The sequence below is a fragment of the Trachinotus anak genome, unplaced genomic scaffold, assembly GCF_046630095.1.
Source record: "Trachinotus anak isolate AG129_WGS33_773 ecotype Australia unplaced genomic scaffold, CSIRO_AGI_Tana_v1 ptg000004l, whole genome shotgun sequence".
Classification (NCBI taxonomy): Eukaryota; Metazoa; Chordata; class Actinopteri; order Carangiformes; family Carangidae; genus Trachinotus; species Trachinotus anak.
In genome coordinates this window covers 4,967,734-4,991,379 of record NW_027273855.1, presented here as the reverse complement: position 1 = coordinate 4,991,379, position 23,646 = coordinate 4,967,734, and the positions used below count along the sequence as shown (strand labels likewise).

The window sequence follows — 23,646 nt, the reverse complement described above, 5'->3', positions numbered from 1 at the left end:
TTTCATGCTTGCTTTCATATAGAACAGCTCTATAAATGAGTCCAGCTTTGTTAATCAGATTAGGCTTTGTCCAATTTTGATTTATATAACGTGAGACCTACAGGAGGCTTGGATACAGTCTAATTATATGAATGCACATTTAGAAAACAGCTTAACTTTGAAAAGAATCTGCATTTTATGGAGGGTGAATCGATATGTCTGCGTATCCTGGTGAAATAGATTCAGTCTTTCTGGGCTGCAGCCAGGACTTTGAAAGCTCAGTGTTTCTCTCGCTGTCCCTTTGTCCCATAAATGTCCCTGTAACTTGATTAAACATGATTGATAAGGACACTGTTAGAGTCCCTGGCACAACAAATGCTTTAAGTGCATTTGTGTAACCAGTAAGATCTATGCCGATGTTGGACCCTCCATATTAGAAATCTACTCTACTGCAGTTGTATTTTAAGAAATGCCTTGGATACTGAGCAGCAGGGCGGTGCACTGAGTCAGCCCTAAACTGAAGTATCCGAGTTCAAGCATTTGTGTCATCTACCCTGCTAAAGTGTCTTTAAGCAAGTGGCAAATCCCTACCAGCTTCGGGATTGCTGTGCCGCAACTAAACCACAACCTCTGACCTCTATGTGAAGGGGTGGGGGCACCCCCCAAAGATCAATAAAGTGCCGCATTATCACATTAACAGAACTGTTGATTTTACCCAAGACCAGATAACAGAAGAAGGAAAATGTGATTATCTCCCCACATCATTTTAAAAAAAGTAAAATGTGGTTTGGAATATGGTTAATACTGCACTCCAAAAGGCACTGTGGCCTCCCAGTGCAGAGAGACTTCTCAAACATCTCCCTTCCCCCAGGCTAGTGATGGGGGGAAATGGCCGTCGTCAGGTAAAATGACCCTTAATGCCTTCTGAATAGAGCGGCTAACTTTACGCGGCCAGGTCATTAGGGAGACAAAAGGGCAGGCCAAACAGCAGGAGAAGACCCCCAACCACAGCTACCACACCCCCTTCCACCCAGGTCAAGAAGGACTCCAAGCACTCGTCTCCTCATGAGTCCCTGTTACGCTTCAGTCCTCTGTGAACGACAGAGCAGAATGGGACACTCCCAAGTTGGAAAGGCATGAAGCAAGTGGATAAATCTGGAATGGAAAAAATGAACCGGGGTGTTTGCGTTTGGCTGCCGTTCATCTGAAGTAATCTGACTGACCGAACGTGTGTTGAAACTGATAATAGTCCTGCGCAAACATCCTCCGCTGCCTTCTGGAAGAGGCTGACAGTCATCACATCCAGTATGTTAACAATGTTTGCAGATGACTTGGAGGCCAGGAGGCGGCCTGATGGTTGACTGAGGAGGAGGAGGAGGAGGAGGAGGGTTTGAAAAGAGAGGAGCCGGAGTTGAGTTTGTGTGCACTTCCCGGTGATATGCTGTACATGCACAAAGAGCCCTGTGCATATACACACACCAAAACACACATGCACACATGCAGTCTCGTCTCACTTGACTGTCTTCAAATGTTCAATAAACTTGTGGTCCAGACATCAAAGTGGCGATGGTGTTTGTGCATGCAGGCATTTACAGCACTGCTGAGTGACCACACAAGTGCCCCCACACACTCACAGGCCCACAGCGAGGCAGCCAGCCAGGCCTGGAAAGAGCAAATACCCGGAGCTACGCAACAGCAACATGCAATCCCTTCCTCTGAGGACTTGGTGAAGAATGTGGGAAGTGAGTGCTAAGCTGTGCTAACTGGGAAATGTCAAAACTCTTGGTTTCCATTTTCCAAGTTTGGACAGACACCAGTTGGCCATGTACCGTGATTCTACCTCCTCCTTAAAACAAACTAATACAAGATGGTGAATTTCAGCCACTGATTTTGTAAACTATCAAAAAAACAGAGACATATGCTGATTACAGCTTTGCAGAGCCCAACTTCAAACCCCAGAGAAAAGCAGCAAACGCACACATCTGAAAAGCAGGACCCCCACCCCCACCCCCCCCCACCCCCCCACCCACCCACATGTGTGCACTTTTTCTTGATAACTGGCTTGAGATTCAGTCAGTCAACAGTCAACTCATCAACTAATTGCTTCTTATTTTAACACTAAAACCTTTAAAAAAAACAAGCAATTGAAGTCGTGGATAGAAAATTAAGTAGGAAAGAAATGTTTATTAATATCGAGGCTTCATGTGAGAGCTGCATGAAGACCATAAACCTCATAGTGCTGCATGGCCAAAGCACTTGGCCATCACCGTTATAAAAGTTGCTTGAAGCTTAAAAAGTCACATCCAAAAATGGCTTTTTTTCTTTGCGTTGAGCGCCTGTCACATCCGGGGTCAGGTTACTCCGCCACGCCGGCCAACAAAGGGAAGCTGAACAAAAAGGAGCAGCTCGAGCCCTGGCAGTGACTCCTGAAAGACTTGGTTCACTGAGAGCAATAATTTCACCTCATTTAGGACGAAATCCCCGTGAATAATCTCCCGACATGAGAACCTGTCTCTCGCTAACCCGGATGAAGTGTGCTTGGGTGAGTGCATGTGTGTGGGTTTTTCTCAAAGTCTGTACAGAGACCTACTAGGATTTTTAGGATCTGGGTGGTTACATTACAACCACAAAGGCTGAATGGATTAATACAATTTCAAAAACTACAACTGAAGAGGTCAAACTTCAGCTGAAAGCCAAATGTATAAAACAGTGCTCACCCCACTTGATTAACCAGTGATCTCTGGAAATTCACTGCAGCAAAGTCCCCAAATTGAAAAGAAGGTAGTAGTTTATTACCCCCAAGGTTATGATGTCAAGAAGGTTATGGTCATGGTTTCTGAGTTACAGAATTAATTTAAGTCCCTCATAAATATCGCAATGTCTGCCTGCGTGTGTGTGTGTAATAAGAGCCAAAACCCTGTTCACCCTCCTGCAGATATAAACACAGAAAGGAAGGAGACTGCGGAATGAGAGTTTGACATCCCTGGGTTCAGGGAAACATAACATTTTATCTCTTTACGATTGTGTGTAGCTGTGTGTGTGAGTGTGAGTGTGTGTGTGTGTGTGTGTGTGTGTGTGTGTGTGTGTGTGTGATAAGAGAGGGGGATAGCGGTGTACCTCCATAACATCCCCCTTCCCCTTCGTTCTTTCAGAACTCTCTTTATGCTTTGATGAGCAGGCCACAACAATACCCTGAGTCTTTAGAGACGCCACAGTCCCTTCTCCTTAATCCTTTCTCCTCCCAACAGTTCCTCCTGCCGTGAACTTGAGATTGCTGCTCCGATGTGGTGTATGACTGGGGGGTCATTCCTTTCAATAACGCCACCAACCTCTGTTACCCCTCATCTCACAAGGAGAGAAAGGAAGATGGAAGACAGGTGGTTGGGAGGAGAAGCTTCAAAAAGACAAGAAGCCAACAACAAAGGCTTCTCCCCCCACCCCCTAGCCTTCCACACCCCACCAAAAGCTGGCCTCCAAGCCTTTGTCGACACTGATCTAAAAAAGAGAAGCTGTGGCAGTGGCCTGAGGGTGATAATTTACAATCTGTTTCAAGGAGTGTGTGTTCCACGATCCTCGCTCAACACTGCCCCAGCAGATACAATAATGAAGCCCCCCCAACAATAAACTCAATCTCCCTTTCAGTGCTTAATAAATGAGTAAGTCTGATTACAATTTGCTCTCAAAGTTAGCTGGTGATGAAAAAAGCGTTTTTTCTTCACGGCACATTTCAATTCCTGTTAATTCAGCCAACCGGCGGCAGAGAGGAGCAAAATTAAAAAGCCGTCTGCTCTGCTCTCTGGAGATTTCATCCTCTGCCCCGGTGCTCCTCTTCATTCATATGTATACGCAAATACACACAACAATACAACGGTGCACATGATATACAGAAACACACAAGACACATGAGCACATTTCAGTGCCATCGCACTCTGCACATATCCATTATTAAAGCTAAGACAGAAAAAGGGCACTCTTGGGAAAAGGACTTTTTAATAAACTTCAGACTCTATCGGTTATCCGGAGAGGGGAGGTGATGAAGCGTCACCCTTTATCAGGACTGTCAGCGCTTCATCTCAAACCAGCCGAGTGATTTGCATGGTGGATCTCATTTCAGCTTCTTCAAAGTGGTAATGGCCGGGCTAAAGCGAGCAAATCCAAAACACACTGGCCATGACTGACTGCAGGCAATCCACCAACTGTAAACCTTCAGGACAAATACCTCTTGGGCCTCTGTTGACTTGATTGTTATAATTTTCAGTTGAGGGATAATGTTGGGCGTGTAGGCGTGACGTGTCAAAGTGACTGAAGCCTGGGTGGATTGGATGAGGGCATACATAATGCAAACTAGATGATTCCTCAAGTTGAATTCCTCTCTGTTTAATTATTTCTCTCCCTCAAAACAGCTACGACTCATTCATTTGTTAAAATCTCCCAAAGCAAAACCAGACCACAGTATGTGCAAGAATTGTTGATGGAGTTGTTGACGAAAAGGAATGACTAAGAAATTCCTTAAGCAGCTGCTGACATTTTCTCTGAAACTTAATAAATCACTCTCTGACCCGCAGGCAGAGCATTTCAAACACGAAGGCTAAAAAGTCTCATTCTCAAGCCAAATAAAGCAAATAACAAACCAAAACTTGTTATTCTAGTGGTTTGAATAGTGATATACTGGTCTGTCCTTCACTGTACGTTTATTTTGGACCTCAGCTCTGATTAGCTTAGTTACTTTTGAGCATTGCATCAGTTGCAACAGGCTACCCTAAGCTCTGCCACGGACCTATATATCTCCACAGCACTCATTGTTATTACATCATCTTTCTAATTACTCGACAGCAGAGGATATTGATTAAATTTATTTTCATTATATAAAGGTCAGCAACTGATACTGTGGTTTGACAAGTCGCCAGCCAAAAGTCTGGAGATATCTACAGTTAGCTCAGCACTTCAGCAGAAGTACAGTCCACAGTGAAGCCACTTCCTGAATGGAGGCTCGCTGTCCAGTTAAAAAGCTAACATATATTGTGGACGATCTTACTTTGTCACATGATTTATTTTTCAGATGCACTGTATATATCACGTCATTAATAGTTGCTTTATTTAGCTATCTAATCAATGCTAACCAGCCCATTGTTAACGGTTAAACAACTAGCCCGCTAACTGCAGCGCTTACATATAGCACCTCATAAATAAATACCAATGCTACCATAATGAATACTACATTTAAACTACACAAACAGTGTGATAGGTTGTGACACAATTTGTGACACAGAAGACAGGATCGTGGGCAAAGAGTAGAGGTGAGTGGACAAACAGCCGAAAGAAGCCTCAAAGTGGTGGAAAGATACAAAACACAACTTCCGCTCATGACTTTCACAATAATCAGAGCGGAAACTGGATGCAGATCGTGATTCAGATCGTGGATTGCAATTCTACCCAAAAAGATTTTGCCCAAATTGCCCACCCCTGTTTGGAGTTACCAGAGGGTTTATTCCTCCTCTTTTAGCAGTGGCTAGCCAGCCCACCTCCAGCCACAGCAGTAAGCTAAGACATCCAGTGTTTTCCCTGAGGGGACAAAGACAAAAGTGATATATACCCTCAGTCCAACCCTTGGTAAAGCAGCAAAGTGTGACCTCAGAGTGTAGAGGATAGTTCATGTCAGATTACTTCAATTTAGATTATAATCCCACACGATACTTACAAAGGAATCGCATTTCTGTAACACGGTAATGCATTCCATTTCACAATGGATGTCCATATTCACATGACATTTTAAGACTCAAGCTAAACTGACATGGAATACAGATGTTTTTTTACAGTGTAAGTGCACCCTGACAGGCCTCTCCATCTAGCAGTCTACCTACATACAATTAGTCTGAACAGCAATTATTATGACGCGTTGGTTTAAATTTGCGGCACTTTGTCAAATCTGAGATGCCTCACGCTTGTGCACAGAGCAGCCTGTTATTTGTGAGGGTGCATTCTGTCAAAGAGGATCAGTGTTTGAATAGCAATGTCTGAATATGACACCAGCATTGATGCCAAATGAAGCTTATGCTAATTGACGGTACTGTGTGGTGTCGTGTCATATATGCACAATGCCATTAAGAAATTGCGGGCAGACGGCACGGCAGAAGGCTGGCTGTGCCGTCGCAGGCTTGTGTAAGGCTTTAACATTAGAGTGTGTGCGTCTGTGTGTGTGTGTGTGTGTGCATGCACTGACGAGTGTGTGGAGTTCATTATCAGGGGGGCTGTGTCCTCGTGAGCACAGATGAAGTCCAGAAGCATTTAGTTTAGTCTACTGTTGAGGAGGCTCCCTCTCTATCCTTTATTTCCCATCTCTCAAGACACCCATCTTCCAAAAAACACAATAAAAGAGGAGGGGTGGGGGCTGTTGGCAAAGACACAGAAGCAGGGGGAAGGACAAAAAGTAGGAATAGGAGGTTCAAGGAGGGGAAAAGAGACGAAAAAGAGGAGAGAAATCGCCTTTCAATTCCTGCCATTGTCTCGATGTAAATTGGAGCTGATCAAGATTCCACTAGCATCGTAACCAGCAAGTTCAATCTGCACACACTGAACAGAGAAAGAGAGGGCCATACTGAGAGACAGAGAGGGGGACATGGATGGAGAACAACAGTGTGTTTAAGAGTGACTCACATACACACAGACATGCAAAAAAAAAAAAAAAAAAAAAAAAACACACACAGACAAAGAGAGAGATCTGGGCTTGAGTAAGAGCAACAAACGCACCACTTTAGAATCAATACAGCAGTGAAAAGAAGAGGAAGGGGGTGGACGTCCTTTGGAGGAAGAGCATACACACACAGATACACACACATCCTAATTTCAATACGACCGACTTGTTGAGCTCAGAGAGTCATGGGCTTGGCCAAGAAATCTGCTGTCTTTTCAGTTTAGGAGAGTTTCAAATGCGAACAAACAAAGAAGTCAGCAAGTTTGTTTAATGCATAACACTGTTACGACTCAGTGCTTAATAAAAATTAGGCATAAATTTCATCATTACGCTGTGAAGTTGTTACTTAGTTGGAAAAGAATGTAGATTCCTGCCTGGTCCACACTCTGGGAATGTGTCAAGGGTTCCTTTGGGTGGTGTGAACACGTCTGACCCCGATTCCACCCTTCAACCCCTAACCCATTCACACTCCCTTTGGCCTCAGGTAAAGGCTAACTGGAGGCTGAGCTGTTGCCTTTCACTCTTCCCTTGTTTGACTAGAATGGGATGCCTGGGGGCTGGATAGTCCTGCACCAGCCTAAACCCCGCCTGGACCAAAATGAGGCCCTGGAAGTCAACAGGTGAAAAAGGACCCGGGGGAATTTCAGTGGGAGTTTTGTAACCAAGGTCTGATCAAGGTCAACTGTGAGCGTGGATGAGGGAGGCTTGTTGGCAGGGTTCCCTAAACCTGCACATTTCTCAAAGATATAAAACTAGACAACAAAATTAAATCAAATGCGGAAGATTTGCTGTACCTCCAGAGAAACTCAATAAAAATCCCCTACACCAGAAATACACCAAGTCCATAATCAATAAAAGTCCAAACCAACCCCAAAGATAGATTTGCTTGACCTTTGGAGCACCTTTAAAAATTCACTCCATTGAGCTGAGATAAATATTTGCAGGCAGCCACTGAGAAACATGCATTTCATGTTTTCTCATTTACTGGATACTTTGAGCATGCATGCTGAAACTTGGCCTGTGCTTGATGAGTAACACTGCACTGATGACCTCACAACAGTAGAGTAGTAGTCACTCATAAATGACAACATACATTTTATCTGGAGACTTTAAGTCTGTGCCATTAATGAATCCTATTTTCTGTCTATTATCCATTTACACGTGTCATTTCACATTGTCTTATTATATTTCCTTGTGTCTCTTTTATGTATTATGCAAAGCACTTGCCTTACAGTTGAAAGGTGTTATAAAAATAAACTTGCCCGGCCTACTCCCAAAGTTCATCTATGAAACTCTCAACCCAGCCATCTCTACGGGAGCTATTTGCAAGCTTTGCTATTGCTGCATAGCAAACGTTAGCATTAAAAGCTGTTTACTTACCAGTCTAGAAGAAAGGTTGCGAATTCAGCATCAAACTTCACTCCTTTACTCTTCAAGAGCTGTCTCCAGCAGTGGAGAGCTACTCTCTCGCTTTGCTGTTATTTCTATCACTTCTTCTCTTCTACTGACGTTAGCAAGCTAACCAACTAGCTCTGACCCAGTCGGCACGTCTAGTAACTTTCCAATACAGAGTCACCGTAGCGTCCAGTCTGCACTGAAGAAGTAGTGCTGCTCAGAGGGCATATTACAACCTCTTGTGCTGTAAATGCAACAATGGCTCAAGCACTTGGCAAGAGTGGTAAGTAAACAGCTGCTAATGCTAATGTTGGCTATGTAGCAATTGCAAAACTTACAGATAGCTCCTTTGACAAAAACAGTCGGTCCACTTGCCTTAGACTTCTAGATACTGAGGAAGTTCTAAGCCAATGAAATACTAAACCAGCAGCTAATACTCAGAACCTGGAAGTCCCCAAGTCTGGAGAAAATCTCATCAAATACATTGACTTTGTCAGTATTCAATAAAAACCTCCACATTTCCCTAACGATAAAGTGTTTTTGTGGCCTTAACCTACCAACAAATGAAATTCTTTCATAAAAGTGCTGAATAGTGATTTGTGAAAAAAAATATAAACAATCCAGGAGGCAATACCCTTAAAAATATATCCGGCAAATTACTAATATATAAACTTATTGGACTGGATTGACTTTCAGCAGAACTATTCGAGCTTGACAAAGGTAATATATCTGTTTTATCATTTATAAAGAAACACTGCAGTGAACTTGCAAACAGGTTGGGGTTTGTCCTGTTGGGTACAGAATAAAAAGAAAGGCCTGATTTATCTCCAATGCTCTTTTTCTGACAACCCGTCCAAACAGGCCACATGACAGTGCAAACCCAAATTATCCAGATCCAACACCTCTATCTATCTCAATGCTCATATACTGCATTCCACTAAGAGCCCTCTGAAACACGCCTGCTTCAAGTGCTCTTCCAGGGCATACCTCCGCCCACTCACGGTGCAGGGGGGAAAACATTTCTCTGTGAGTTGGATGTAGAAAGTTTTTTGTCGCTGTTGCTCTAATGGTCACAGAGGATTTGGAGGCATTTCAAAATGGCTGACAGTGGTGTGTGGTATTAAGGCCACAGTGTCTGGGTAATACAGTACATGAGGCTTCAGAGTGACAATAAGGTGGAATTGGGAGAGACTGATCTGGGCATACCTCTGGCAACAGCCCACAGTCTGTGATAGAACTTGTTCCCTTAGGCCAAGCCTCTCCGAGGCGCCATGCTTCTGCTGGAAAACGCTGAGAGCTGCCTCATGGCGCTCACTACTTGTCTGCTCCTTTTTTTTTTAGTTGGGGGTTGGAGCACAGACAAGCAAAAGCCGGATAATGCTGATAAAACAGGAATTTTTAAATCATTTTTTGGTGGTTGAGATGTTATACAGCAGCTAATGTGGTTTAGAAAAGACAGCTATTTTAAATAGTGCATTGAGCCAAGTTACAGAAAAACATATACCCTAATGGTGTGTGTTCAGTTTCGTGTGCTCCCTCACCTCATTCTTACACTGTCATCTTCCTATTTCCTTCCATTTCACTGGCTCTAACTTGTCTTTTGTCCTTTCCTCTCACTCTATTTACTCTTCTTTTAATCCTTTTCCTTCTCCCCCCCTCTTCTCCTGTCTGCCCTTCTCTGTCTGTTTTCCGACTCTCTCCGTCACTCATGTTCTTTAATCATGGACTTCACCTCTCTCTTCCCTTTCTCCCCGCTATAGAACTTGTCGCACTGTCTCTGTTGCATTGGTGAACCAAATGGCTTCTACAGAATACCAGATACCAAAAAAAACCCCCAAGAAAACCCACAGAAGACCCGTTAAATGAAATATATCTGCATTTAAGAATTGCAGTATGTTCTGATTTTAAGTATCAGTACTAAGCAGGTGTCTCATTGTGCTCCATGTTGTCTCACAGCCTATTGTATTTCACAGTACCTTGAATTTCCATATCTGTGTAGACCCTTGACCTAATGCACACTGAGGTTATTTTCCAGTGTAATTATGTTTTACATTTCTCATTTGCTTCTTAGCATCTGACTCCAATTCATCTTCAAGTTTCTTGTGCTACTGATAAGGTCAATCACATCATTTCGTATAATTAGACTCAGATTCTGGCTGTTGATTGCACTGAGCTCATACAGTATTCACATCATATCATATCAGCTTTACAATGAGCTTACTGGCGGAGAAAAAAAAATGTCATCAGCGTCTTGTTATGTTGTGTTGTAGAAGGTCTCACGGTAAATTTTGTTGACATTGTCAACATGGGGTCTGAAAAGACAATCAAAAGCTACTGTATTTATACAGGCAGCATGATTCTTAGCTTTGCTCCACATAACACATCTGGAAATTTTCCTCATTTTTAACAAACAAGTGGTTCACGCGGTAATTTAGAGCTACTACCACCACCCCAAAACAACAGCTCTGCGTGCACTGAAGAAGGGATTTCAGCGATGCATTACTTTGGAGTAGGTTCATTGTTGAAAGCAATAACAATGCAATGGCTAGGTCAGAACACGCTGCATTGTGTTTATGTGCCAGTCTGATGGAGAGACGGTAAAGTCTGCGTGTGTCTGCGTCTCTGTCTGCATGTGAGCATGTGTGGGTGTCGGGCTAGTGAGACATCCTCAGCCAGATATCTGTGTTTGTCTCTGAAAGCCATCACGTCCTTGCCATTGTTGGCTAAAACAACAGGGGCAGTGCCGAGCACCTCCCTCCAGCCAGAGAAATCTGTCAGCTTGGAGGGCAGGCAGAGAGGGAGAGGGGGGGAGAGAGAGAGAGAGAGAGAGAGAGAGAGAGAGAGAGAGGGGAAAATTCCTGTGAGGTTTCATCTGTCAGGAGAGTTGTCATGATACATTCAGTAAATCCTACAAATCATAACTCAGGAAAACAAAGGAAACTTTAACATCTTAGATGACATTAAAGGACTAATCTCTCTTTTTGGTTTAATCTCCGCAGCAGCTCAATATCCTTCATCAGTACACACATTTGCTCATTCAGTAGAAAGCTTAGATAAGTGCATCTTCTGAACATCTTAAAGGGAAATTCTTTAAAAATTTCCCTTTATTTAAAAGAACACTCAACTGATTTAGCAAGTTCTAAGAAACCTCCATTTTCCTTTAACTGACTTTTAATAATTCACTTCTGTTAGTTCTTGAGGAAGTCAAGCGAGACAGAGAGAGGCATATGGAATTAGGTCAGAGGCCGGTGACAGGTCTGCACCTGGTTGTTAATACCATGACAGCTTTACAGGACATGGGATTCCAGTCTAATTACAGGTGGAACTGAAGTGTGATGGGAACACTGGGAGGAGGAAAATGACGAGTGTGAGAATCTAGAAGAGGGAGGCCAGGAGCGGGGAAACAGGTGGGGCAACAAAAGACTCTGGTTAGAATCAAACCCGTGCTAAAGGTAAGAGTAGAGACATGAAGCCTAAAGTGGGGTGGGTCTGCAAACTGACATGCATCAGCCCCGCCACACAGACGCATCCCCACACATGATGACAGACAGACACATGTGCAGTTCATCACCAGAGTGTGTGAGAGCGTGACTGAAGATGACAACCGAGAGCAGGAGGAAAAATAAACACATAATGGCAAACACAGAAGGAAACATGGAGGACATGCCACAAGGGAGAGAGAGGTGCTCATCCGGGGTTCACCGTGACAACCCCTCGACAGAGAGACGGATGAGGAGGAGGGGGAAAGGAAGTAACGGAGACTGGGGTTGTTGTCCAAGGGGCAAAACAGCACAGGAGAAGTCAGAACATCCCATGATATGTTTATGAACGTGGGAACCCCTACTGTCAAGTCTCGTCTGCTTCCTGTATGTGCTGCATTGTAATGTTAACTCAGGCACAAATAGGATCAGATTCAAACTCGTAGTATTTGTTATGACGAAGTTCTATTGTTGCAACAGTTAGACACCATCAGCCCTGCACAGAGCCCTGACGTCAGCCTTGTTGACATTAAGGAGGAACTGAATCACCGACTGACTGTGAGTGGGCCAGGCCTTATCGTTCAACATCAGCTTCCTATCTCAATAATACTCTTGTGGCTGAATGGAAGAAAATCCCTGCAGTTCAACGATCCTGAGATCATGGACATTCTTCCCAGAAGAGCCGAAGTAGCTTTGGCCTGGAAAAAAGGATACTAGCATTTCATAATTAGCCCCATTGACAGGCGTATGAATGGTGGTGTGGAACAGGTGCACACCACGAGACAACAGGGAACATGGTCTAATTGACCAGCATTGGGTCAGTGCACTTTGAGCCCACACCCAGAAGGTGACGGTAAGTAATTAACCCCAGAACCAAGTTCTTCCTGTTTTTAACCAACCATGAGGTAGCGTCTAGGAAATCTTAGACGTATCCTACAACGAAAAGAATTTACAGGGCAAAAAAAAAAAAAAAACAACATTTTTTAATTTTCTTGCCTTGTTTTCTATTGATCTGAGCCGCTCTGAAGTGAGCAGAGCAGAGCTGACCTACATACAAATCACATTCGGGCTTCTGCTGCCCCCCCCGGTGTCCCACCAAAACCCTTTTCTCTAAACCTGATGTTTTTGGCATATTGACAATAAGTAGCTGCACTTGCCACAGCAGCTGCCCTGCCTCAGAAATGCAGACTCGGAGCAAGAATTTTGTCACTGATCCAGTTCCCCGGAGGGAGCCCAGATCTCACGCAGACTGCAGCTCTGAGCTCTTTATGTCTGGGATAGAGGAGGGAGGTTTCCGGGTCACCGTACATCCAAGTCCCTTCCCAGAGAACTCCCAGGTCAGTTCCACTTTCCTGTTCCAAAACTAAAGAAAAGCTTAACTGGGACTTTGACACCAGCCGACTTAAGATCTTCTATTCTAATCAACGCTGTTTGTCAAAGACTGATAAACCTTACCATCAAATTACTCACTAAATGACTAGGTCACGATGCTCATGATGGCGCACAGTTTGTCAAGGAGGTGCCATGTCAAAGAACTAGTGCAGGGCAGTTTAAGACATGCTTCTGCCTACGGCTACGCATGAATGCATGAACATTCAAGAAAGAAGCATCAAGATTTTCTAAATGTCTTTTGGCCTTAGGGTAGTAACCTAAGAAGAACAGCAACATTCAGTGCTAAGCAAGAGACATTATACAGGTATTTTTACAAAACAAGGGCAAAAATGAAGTAATCTCTTGGTGCACTGAAGATATAAACTAATAAAGCTCAACAATAAATTTATTCTTGTGTTTTCACACATTGTGTGTACATTGTGGGCATGTTAACATCTGATTGAAGTGACAGGCGTGTCACTACATGTAGGTGTTTTTGGCGTATTATCAATACCATCTATGATCCTTATCAGCATGAGAGTGATACACTCCTGGTTCAGACTGGGATACAAGTCAAGGTAAACAGACTGTGGTTAAGATGTTCGTTCCTCCTTTGCTCTCTTCCATCTTTCATGGCTTTCTCATTTTGGAGTCCTTCATTGCTATGCCAAGCAGGTTCCCCACTCCCGCATTTTTAATTAAAATCTAAAATGTGCAATAACTCTGGAGACTCTGGGCTAGCTGGCAAACGGGTCCATTGGTCTTGTTTCTCCCTTCAAGCCTTTGTTGCCCATTTCATCAAAGCCTTCCATCAAGCCTCTCTGTTTGTCCAGTTCTGTTCACTTCACTGCATAAATGCTTTGACATAAGCCACACAGGGTACACCGATTTAGCAAGGGCGCACCTTTGTAGAAAAGCTCTACGCTGAGCAAATGAACTCTCACTCTTAGATTATATCCTAATCCATTCAAGGACCCTGAGAAAAAATCCAATTCTCAAAGTCAGTCTTCTTGACTTCCCATGACTCCCTGAAGACAAAAGGCTGCTTGTGCAGACACGGACTGGATAAAGACCCCAGTGCTTTAGTTCAGTCACCTGGGTGCGGCTGCGTAGTGTTCTCACACACTTTCCACAACCACAGTGAAATAACCTCCAACTCTCATTTGGAATTACCCACATGCTTTTTTATGTGTGGGAAAGTCAAATATATGGCAGGTTGTCATGTTTCAATGTTCTGCAGGGATGTTTTCATCTGTCTCTAGAATTTCTTGGTAAGATTAAAACATGAGCAGGAGGTAGTAAAGCCTGATATCTAAATTATAAGGAAGCAGACTTAAGCTACAGGAATCCCCAGAGTGTTTTATAGCAGAGGTGCACCGCCTCACCTGAAATGAAGACCGCCTGACATGAACTCAGAGGAAATTATTAAACTTGTACGAAATAAAATGAACCTTCAGAGAAAACAAACCAGCCACATATCTAATGAGAGAGGCTATCAAGTGCCAAAACTGATCATTAGAATGTCCGCTCAGCTCAGATGGCCACCTCTGCAAACAAAAAACAAAAAAACCATCCTGGACTGGCGTATCAAAATCCTCTCAACATCACGAGTGTCATCCTTACATTTTATTTTCAAGGAAGCTTTTTTAATTGTTCTTGAAACAAAGGAGTCAGCTGCTTTGCATATGATTGGCATGTGTGTTATGAAAATATTGCAAGTACATACCATGGCTAAAAACCAAAAGCCCTCCTCTCCATTTTGCCCTTATCATTCTATCATTATCTCCTCACATATCAAGAGGTTTGAGGAGGGAAGGAGGGAGGGAGGGAGGGAGGGAGGAGGCTGCCAGGTAGGAGCTTGTACAGGTTAGGAATTCCAGCCGATTCCGGGCCTCCTCCTTACACAAACAGTGGGAAAAGAGCTCAAAGTTTTCCATGGGGCCAAAGCTCATTCACGGAAGGAGCACTAGAGGAGAAGGGGCGGGGGGTGGGGGGCTCAAACAGTCAACCCACATCCCACCCACCCCGAGGAGCATTCCACAGGACTGTCTGCTCGCCCATCATTAAGCAAGACCACCTGCTGGCAAATCAGGACCCCATCATGCTCTCAGCAGGCCTGGCTAACCCCATTACCAGCCTCTGGACTGCTGTACGCACAGATCATAAAGAACCAGTGGTATGTTGAGCAGTAAAACGCTGCTCATTAACATCCCACAAGGACTTTTGATTGTCCAACCAGCGAAGCACACTGGGCTGCACTCAGCATTATGTATTTAAATAGATGCAGCATGAAGGGACAAAGAAATGATCTTTGATGCAGCTGGTGCATGACAGTGCACTGACTTCTGACTGCCTCATCTCTGCTCCTCTAAAAAGAGACAGACAAAAAAAAAGGAAGGAAGAAAAAAAAGGGAAGGAGAGGAAGAGATCAAGACAGAAGGAAGAAACAGCCCTTTGTTGCTGCTCTTCGTCAGGGCCTTGAGGGAAAGACTCTGGCATCAAGTCATCAAGAGCTGAAACAAAAGCAGCTGATAAACAGAGCAAGACAGATAAGATCTCCCTGTATGCTCAACACTTCTCCATCAAGAGGGCATCCTCTCCTCCAAACCCCCAACATCTCCGCCTTCTCTCTTTGTTGTCATTAACACAGCAAAAAAAAAAAAAAGAAAGAAATGGAAATGACGATAAACACAGCACATACTTTTTATCTTCTTACCCTTCCACAAAATCTGGAGGACAAGGCGTTCTGCTGTTTCTTCAATTACCTCTTTCATCTAATTTTACAAAACCAGGACTTCATTATTGTTTCCAAAGACAAAGTAAATGACTGTGCTTGATTCTGTCTGACACATTATCTGTTAAGTCTCTGCACAGCCGCAACTGTAACACAACAGTAACACTTTACAGACTGGGAGCTGGAGGACCAAATAAAGACAGATGTTCAGTGCCAAGGGACCTTTGCTTATCTGCCCTGGCAAGGTGCAAATTCAACAATGCAAATGTGACACACTTTGAGTTTAAGAGTTAGTTTTTGCTATTTCAGTTTCTTATATCAAAGAAAGAAATGTCCACAAGGGCGTAGGTAAGTAGAGATAAGGTATAGGGAAGCAGAAAGGCGGCCATTCTTTTTCACAGTAAATATGGCATAGAGCATTTAAGAGATGGTCAGCACTGCCAGTGTTTACTGAGATCTTGTTAACACTCCTCTGGGGAGGGCCGCTCTGTGGCAGATGAAAGCCTGTGGCCAAGTGATCGCGTACGTGGACTGAGTGGCCCTGAAGTGCCACTGCCCAGTACGAAGAGCACAGGGGTAGTGAGAGTGTGAAACATAATGCCCGCAGGCATCTCTCTTCACCCAGCCCTGATCCAAGCTCCAACAAATATGCCACAGCAAACACAACATCCCTCACAGTCGACGTCCTCACATGTAGAAAAAAAAATCCTCCTCCTGTTTTTCCTTCATTCTACATCACTCATCTTATTTTCCTTCATGTCTGAGTCCCTCTCAAAACTCTCAGTGGCAAGGAGCTCACACAAAGCCGTTTTTCTTCCTCCTCAGACAATGCACCTCCCCACCTAGCCCTCTGCCAGGCATTCCTGAGTCTATACCAGCTATCGAAAATGTCAAGAATGAGGAGAAAGCAGAGGAGGGTACAATGAGCACTGCGGCAGGTAGAGTCTTGTCCCGCTGCACTGACATCCCACAGTCGCCGGGGGAAGCGCTTGCATGGAACGGATGGGATCTGACTTGACTCTCTTAATTAAAACTCTGCACTGGAACAAGCCTCAGAGCTCATTCTCCTCCGGATGGAGGCATGCCAGCTAATTACTGGGGCCAATTTCACTCCCCAAAATCCAAATACAGATTTCATGGTAGGATCTGCACCTGACAATTGTCCCAGGGTATTATTCTTTGTACGATGAGTGCATAAGACGCTCCTAAGCCTTCTTAGGTAAATGTTCAATCATTCCGTCTTTAAACTAGATTTCTGTCTAACTTTTGCCTGATGACTTCTTGAAGAATTTCCTTACGGCTGTTCCTTCAACTGTAAGGCGATATGAGAAAATCAGGTTTTGTGAAGTAAACCCTCTTCAAACACAAAGCCCCGAAACAAAAAGGGCACATTCTAGACAGTTTGTCAGAGCCAAGAAACTCCCCTTTCCACAACAGGAGTCCAAAAAGAAGAAAAGGGGGCTGAATGAAAGGTTAGCAGTGCACTGTTTCGTGCCTGGACAGACAAACAGAAGAAGTTTTATGTGCGTGCCAAATGCAACTTAACACTGCAAACAAGCTCCATCCATTGGAACATCCTGCCACCCAGAACTGTTCAGAGGAAAGTACCCAGAATATAGACCCTGCACCTCTGAAACACTGATTTCCCCTGAAAGCTTTCAGCAAGGTGATTCGTGCTCTGATTCATTTCCCCCGGTGCGCCCAGCCAATCTAAGTGTTAGATTCGAACTTTGAGCAGCTGCCAACATTGTCAAGCACCAGTAAAAGTTAAACAGCAGCAAGCTTGCTGCTCACTGGCATGGGGGCACAGGCTGCTACACTCCCACAGTCACGGTAGATTCTGAGATTTATTAGTCATGGCTGTATGGTCCGTCTCATAAGAGCCTGACAAATTACTTTTCCAACCAAAAAAGGCCTCAGAGGAATAAAATAAAGCAATAAGCCTCAATAGGCTGTGGTTTACAGTCATTTTAGAGCAGCTAAAGGGCATTGTTAAGCACAGTGCGGCGCTGCTGTAAACCACAGCCTTGTGTGGCTTATTGCTTTCAGAAAACAGCTACTGCATATACCTGTCAGCATTTCATAAAATGAACACACAGCGACAAGAAAATACATTAAAATATTGATAACAAACAACCATTCTTCCACCAAGAGATGTAGTTCTTCAGCGACATTTGGCGGATTGGCTGCCAAGCAACACAGAGACGCAGTGGGCAGCATGCCTGAGGTGATTATTAACATTTATCTGGATATCGCCATTAATTGTGTAATGGATGACGTAGCGTTCAATGACGTCAGCGCTCCTCTTAGCTGGTACAGGGGTGTTTGACTCTGGACGGGTACGTTTTGATAGCGGGGAGCCAGACGCAAGGATCCAGCATCTTCTCTCCTTGTAGTTTTGGTGCAGGGACGATTCACATTTACACCGATCAAATCAGAATTCACAACAAAATCGGACATTTTAAAACAATGTCTTTGGTGCAGTAATACTGATGTCATACAGTCAAAGGTATTTCACCATAGCCTCGAACTCAGCCAATCATAATCAAGGACCATTAACTATTCGTTTTTAAAAGTATTTAATGAGCTCCTTTTGAGCTTAGAGCTGGCATGCAAATCAAAGGAATAAAAGACAACAATATCATCTCCACTTTTTCCCTCCCTAACTCAAAAAGCTCCTTGAAAACAATTTTAAAGCCTTTTCGTGTGTGGCCAGGTTTGATCCATTCATTTCCTGCTCTCTGCTCTCTGTGGAGTTTAACAATCATTTTGTGCTTCTTTGACACTGAAGTGAAAGTGGTGGGAACCAGTGAATCAGCTGTAAATGGGAACCTGTGTAAAACTTCCACGTCATGTGTTACGTGTGTGTAAGTGTGAAGCAGTTTCACCTCTGACTGCAGCTGGCCCAGCCCAGCCCAGCCCAGCCCAGCTACAGGGTGCAAAGGTCAGGAATCATCGCTTAACCACTCAACCGGTCCTGAAGGTGTTTATCAGCCACCTCAAGGCTTCGCTGGGAAAGACTGGAGCCTCACCATGGCAACAGAGCTCCTAAAATGACTGAGGTGTCCTCGCTTCACGCAGTTCTGGGAAACTTTGACACTGTGAGCCTGAGGCTATGTAATTTCAGCAGCCACCAGTTTATGAAATCCTTGCCTCTTTAAGAGATTTATAATTACTGTGTCTTCAAACCACAGCATGGATCCCATGAATTTCTCACAGGTAACAAACTATACTGAAACATATCACGGCAGAATGATGTATCATGATAATCCCTGACAAGCTATTACCCTCTGTACATGTGTATCGTTCCAACAACACATGCTGTATATTCCAGCCCACACAGAGCAAACTGCAGGTCTTATTCCATTCACAACAAACTGGCTGCTTACCTTCCACACAGTGCTCCACGTCCTCCAGGTTGCGCAGGGTAATCCTCATCAGACTTGAGTTGAGCATAAGTTCGTTCTTGTGTTCTGGTCCCATGAACTCCGGGGCAGGGTTGAGAAAGAATATGCGAGTGTCGCCCGTGGCTACCTGGTTGTCGCAGATGCCTGGGTTGCCAAAGCCACCGATCATCACCTTGTTGCCGCCATCCAGGAGAATTTCACGGTTGACACTGGACTTTCCTTTCAAGTAGCGCCACACCCTTACCTTTAGCCAAAAAAAAAAAAAAAAGAACAAAAAGACAGCACACTGTTAGCATTTTGTCAAAAGTAAAAACAAGCATCATATTTTCATTTATAAGTACACACAGGGTTGCTGCTAGGGATGTTCAGATGTGCTTGTCTGCAGATTTCCCTCTGGGATTGTTGATATTGTGGGTAATCATTCTTATTCTACTTTAATAAATCTCATACTAAAGATCTAGGTACAGATTTTGCCCTAACCCACTGGAAAACCAAAGATGCTACATCACAGGAAATGCAGCAAAGGCTGTTTTCTGCACAGTCATGAGGAAGCTCGCCCCTTCCGTTCCATGTTAGCTGTCCTGTCTCATTTCAGCACTCGCTGATGGTTTCTGTTTCCAGAATGAGAGCCATGTGCCTCTAATCTACTCCATTCATTCACTGGGAGAGGGGAAGCCAGTGGGCGCTGAGGAAAAGAGCAGCGAGGGAGCTGACCAAACACAACTTGTTTATTTTGACAGATTATGGAGTGGTATACCACAAGTCCATGAGCGTGCAAAAGTTAGTTTCACAAAGAATGGCCACGGAATGAGGCCAGAGGAAGGCTTCTTCCTAAATAAAATTTTGCTTATTTGTGGAACAGAGGGGATGCTTTTTTTTTTTTTCTCACCATGTGCTATTATGTTGTCTGTCCAGAGGAGACATAATTCTCCTGAGATATAAACAGAATCTGAGAATTTTGCAGTTTCATGTCTATCATGCACTGAGACTGATGAGAGAGTAATGCATGACTACACATCTTTATTGCTTTGGGCACACCTCTCAGCACTTATCAGTAGTCTCTGCTGAGATTTAAAAAAAAAAAAACCAACAACAACATTTCACTGTCTCCTATTATATTATAAGAGTGACCTACAAATATAAATATAAATTGTTTGCACCAAGGGAGCAGCGCTCAAATTTCGTTGTACTATGTATAATGACAATAAAGGCGATTCTGATTCTGATTCTGATTCTGAGTGACCTACAAATAACTACTATTCCTTTGGCTGCTTTAAGTGTCTCTGTGGTACTCTGCAGTGACCTTATTACATATTATGGACTTTTTTTTTTTTCATCACTGTTATAGCCTCAAGTCACAAACCCTAATGTGGGATACAAGTGGTGGCATTTGTCTGCACCACTACAGAGTAAGCCAAGATTCAGAACATTATTTCTGCTGCCACTGGCAAATGATAAGTTGCATGTTTTTCACATTTCATGACTAGAAATGGAGTGAAAGCTACAGACAGGGTCCACCGAGGGCCCGGTCTCCTGCTGCAACATGTTTGGGATGATTACACGGTCGGTCAGGCCTCCCCTGCAGCTATATAATTGGTGAGTGGAAATATAAAAACACCATCTATCTATTTCTGAAGGCAAAGTGGATTCACTGTCAGCGTCCGTGTAACCGCTGCCAAACGCTTCTGGATGAATGAGTTTGTAAAATGTTTTTGAGGCAAGCTGCTGATGCCGCTGGGAGAGTTGGAACAAACAAAACTCGGTGGTAATGGTAATGGCTTCCATCAGCTGCACGAGTGGAAACGCATGAAATGATAATGTGGCTTCTTGTCGTGAGGCTGTCGCGCATGGAGCAGGTGTCTCTTCCCTGAAGCAATGCCCTCCCGTGGGCGCTCCACTTGTCCGCCTCAGAAACCACATTCAGACACCTACCTTGCAAGAGTAGGTGTTGTGCACCGGGTCCATGTTAATTATTTCGTCCACGGTGCCGGTCAAAACTATGTTGGCCTCCTCCTCCCTGTCCTCCAAGTCTTTCTCCGGGCAACTTGCGGCGCAGCGCTGCCACAGAGCCATGAGCAGCCCCGCCAGGAGCAGCGCTGTCCGGCCGGCCCGGACTGTCCGATGGGAACCCATGAGCACCACACGGATGTAACCCCCCCAAAGAAAGTAAACTTTCCTACAATTAAATTTCACCTGATAACAAACTCCAAACTATTTCGACTGCGTTTAATTTTGCACCGAGCCTCCTTTCCACAACTTCCCTTACGGACTACCAGCGTCTCTTTCACTCCGCAGCCCGGTTCCCCGCATCTGCAGCCCGGGTTAAAAATCCCTCTCTGCCGCCGCCGGCTGGGAGACCAGGAGGGAAGAGTGGAAGGAGGAGGAAGGAGGAGGAAGGGGCAGGGAGCTCACTCTCCAGGAATGCAACCGCACTTCTGTCTCCCCCTCTCTTTTCCTCTCTCTCTCTCTCTCTCTCTCTCTCTCTCTCTCACACACACACACACACACACACTCGCAGTGACGCTCCTGGATTTGCATGCAATCTGAATTGCTGATCCCACAAGTGAGGGTGAGGGTGAGGTGGGTGGCGGTGGTGGGGTGGGGCAGGAGGGCTGTGCGTTGAGACGCCTGCAGACAGTGGCTGTCCAACGCCGCCCCCAGTCGGACATACAGCGCCTCTACCTCCGGTCCTCATCAGTGGCAGCCCCCCAAGACCCTGCAGATGCAGTTAGCAGGAGCAGGCGGGGACCCTATAGGCTGACAGTCTCTAATGAGGTTCACATGGTATATGAGACATTCATTACATGTGTGGGATATGTAGCTTTACCTCTAGGCCTACAAGCCTTTAACCTCCTATTATTTATTAACTATCATTTGTCACCTGGAACAGACAGTAATATATTTGTAGTCATGGCATATTGCTCCACTTCTCCACCCACCCCCACCTCCCCAGTTTTGAAGTTCTGGTTCAAAGTTATATTAAATATCCCCTCTTTTTTTGATGCCACTGACTCCCCTCAGATCTGCAAGGCAGGAGGAAGCAGAGCTCAGATTCCTAAAGGCTTTAGGACCAATTTTACCACCAGCATAAGTTAAATGTACCTTTATGAGAAAGTGGATGTGCTTTCAAACTTCTTCCAACCTCTCCTGAGTTTGTGGAAGTCCTATATGGAATCTTTCACCTCTAAAAAATGGCTGATATGTCTTGTTGTTTCTCATGGTGATTAGTTAAGGGATAAACTGTCTGTACTGCTGCATGTGTCCAAGTGTGGGAAGTTAAACCTTGTCTTTTTAAATACAAGGCAGGGAGAAATGAGTTATAACAGTAATCCGTTATTAGATCCAGATACTCTCCTAAGATTTTTTTTCCCCCTCTAATCTAGACAGGGCCTTGTGTGATTTATAGGATTTGGCCGTAACAACTTTATAAGGCAATAATATTTGCCTTACAGCTTGTTTCACTGCCACACAATGGCTGAAAGAATTAATTTATGCAGCTTTAAATTGGCATTGCATAATGTAACATTTGGACGTTTGTCAAGGGCCCAAAGTTGCATTATCAAGTGTCCTCCCACTTTAAAACTTGGACTTTAGTTTCCAGTCATAGATCTATGAACTTTAGTTGGATCTGTCAAAATGTTCTTGGAGATAACAAGGCTGTCAAAAACCAGTGTTTGTTTCTAATTGTAGCACTGATATAGAGCAACTATACTCTGATCCACAGTTTAATCTCTTCAAACCATCAAACAAGGATATTTGATTGTAGGTATTAACTTTGTTGTCCTGGACACAAAGATTTAGAAACAATAGGCTGTAGAAGTATGACTACTGTGTGCTCTCATTGACAAACTATCTCAGCGATTGAACATGCATGTGAAACTGAACTGTACAGCTGAAAAGGCGGATGCTAAACTCACACTATGTCATATACCATTAAAGATTCCCCTCATATTGTAAAATGTCCCATGTTTGAATCTGTAAATGGTACCATATGGCCATTTTGTTAGAGCTCCTATTTAAGAACAGACAGTGCGTAAATTTCCACTCCTCAAAAGCTGTAATTTTAACTACCCTTCTATTCCTGGGAAAATGACAGGTTTGGTTCTGCACAGTTGCTAGAGAGGATATTTGCAGAAATTTGTTCAAGTAGGCCTCAGCTCTGACAGCTGAGTTAAGCCACATACACAACTGTCTTTTAAATTAAAAATAATAGGGTTTGTCAGTGCTTTTCATGTTCTGTATACATATGAGGTGATGCTCCTGTTACACCCTTCACAAGCTTTTCCTCTGGCCAGGGACTGTTAAAGCAATATCAAACACAAATAGTCCCAAATCAATAAATGGCATCATATGCAGAATGCACAGCTTGGAGCTGCTCCACTGAAAGTAAATGCAGACTGGCTTTGTGGTTTTAAAGGGCATTTTTATTGGCTTCCACGTATAAATATGTTTTATTTTACATCAGTAATGACTAGTTTGAACCAGAGGGTACCCCCCCCCCAAATTCAAAAACATTTCCACTGCATGTCATAATGTATTATAAATTATTCTTAATGTAGCTGTATGTTGGTGTCAGACAGGAATCATTGC

General features: G+C 44.0%; 1 protein-coding gene across 1 annotated transcript in view; it reads right to left on the bottom strand.

The window, feature by feature from the left end:
- Positions 1-21,508, bottom strand: part of agrn (agrin) — a 251,176-nt gene extending 229,668 nt beyond the window's left edge. Inside the window, exons 1-2 of the mRNA XM_071475408.1 lie at positions 20,989-21,508; positions 19,039-19,300 (exon numbers count right to left, since the gene is read on the bottom strand). Of these exons, the coding sequence (XP_071331509.1) occupies positions 19,039-19,300; positions 20,989-21,189 (463 nt within the window). The 5' untranslated portion in view covers positions 21,190-21,508. The remainder of the gene's footprint in view (positions 1-19,038; positions 19,301-20,988) is intronic.
- Positions 21,509-23,646: the final 2,138 nt, after the last annotated feature.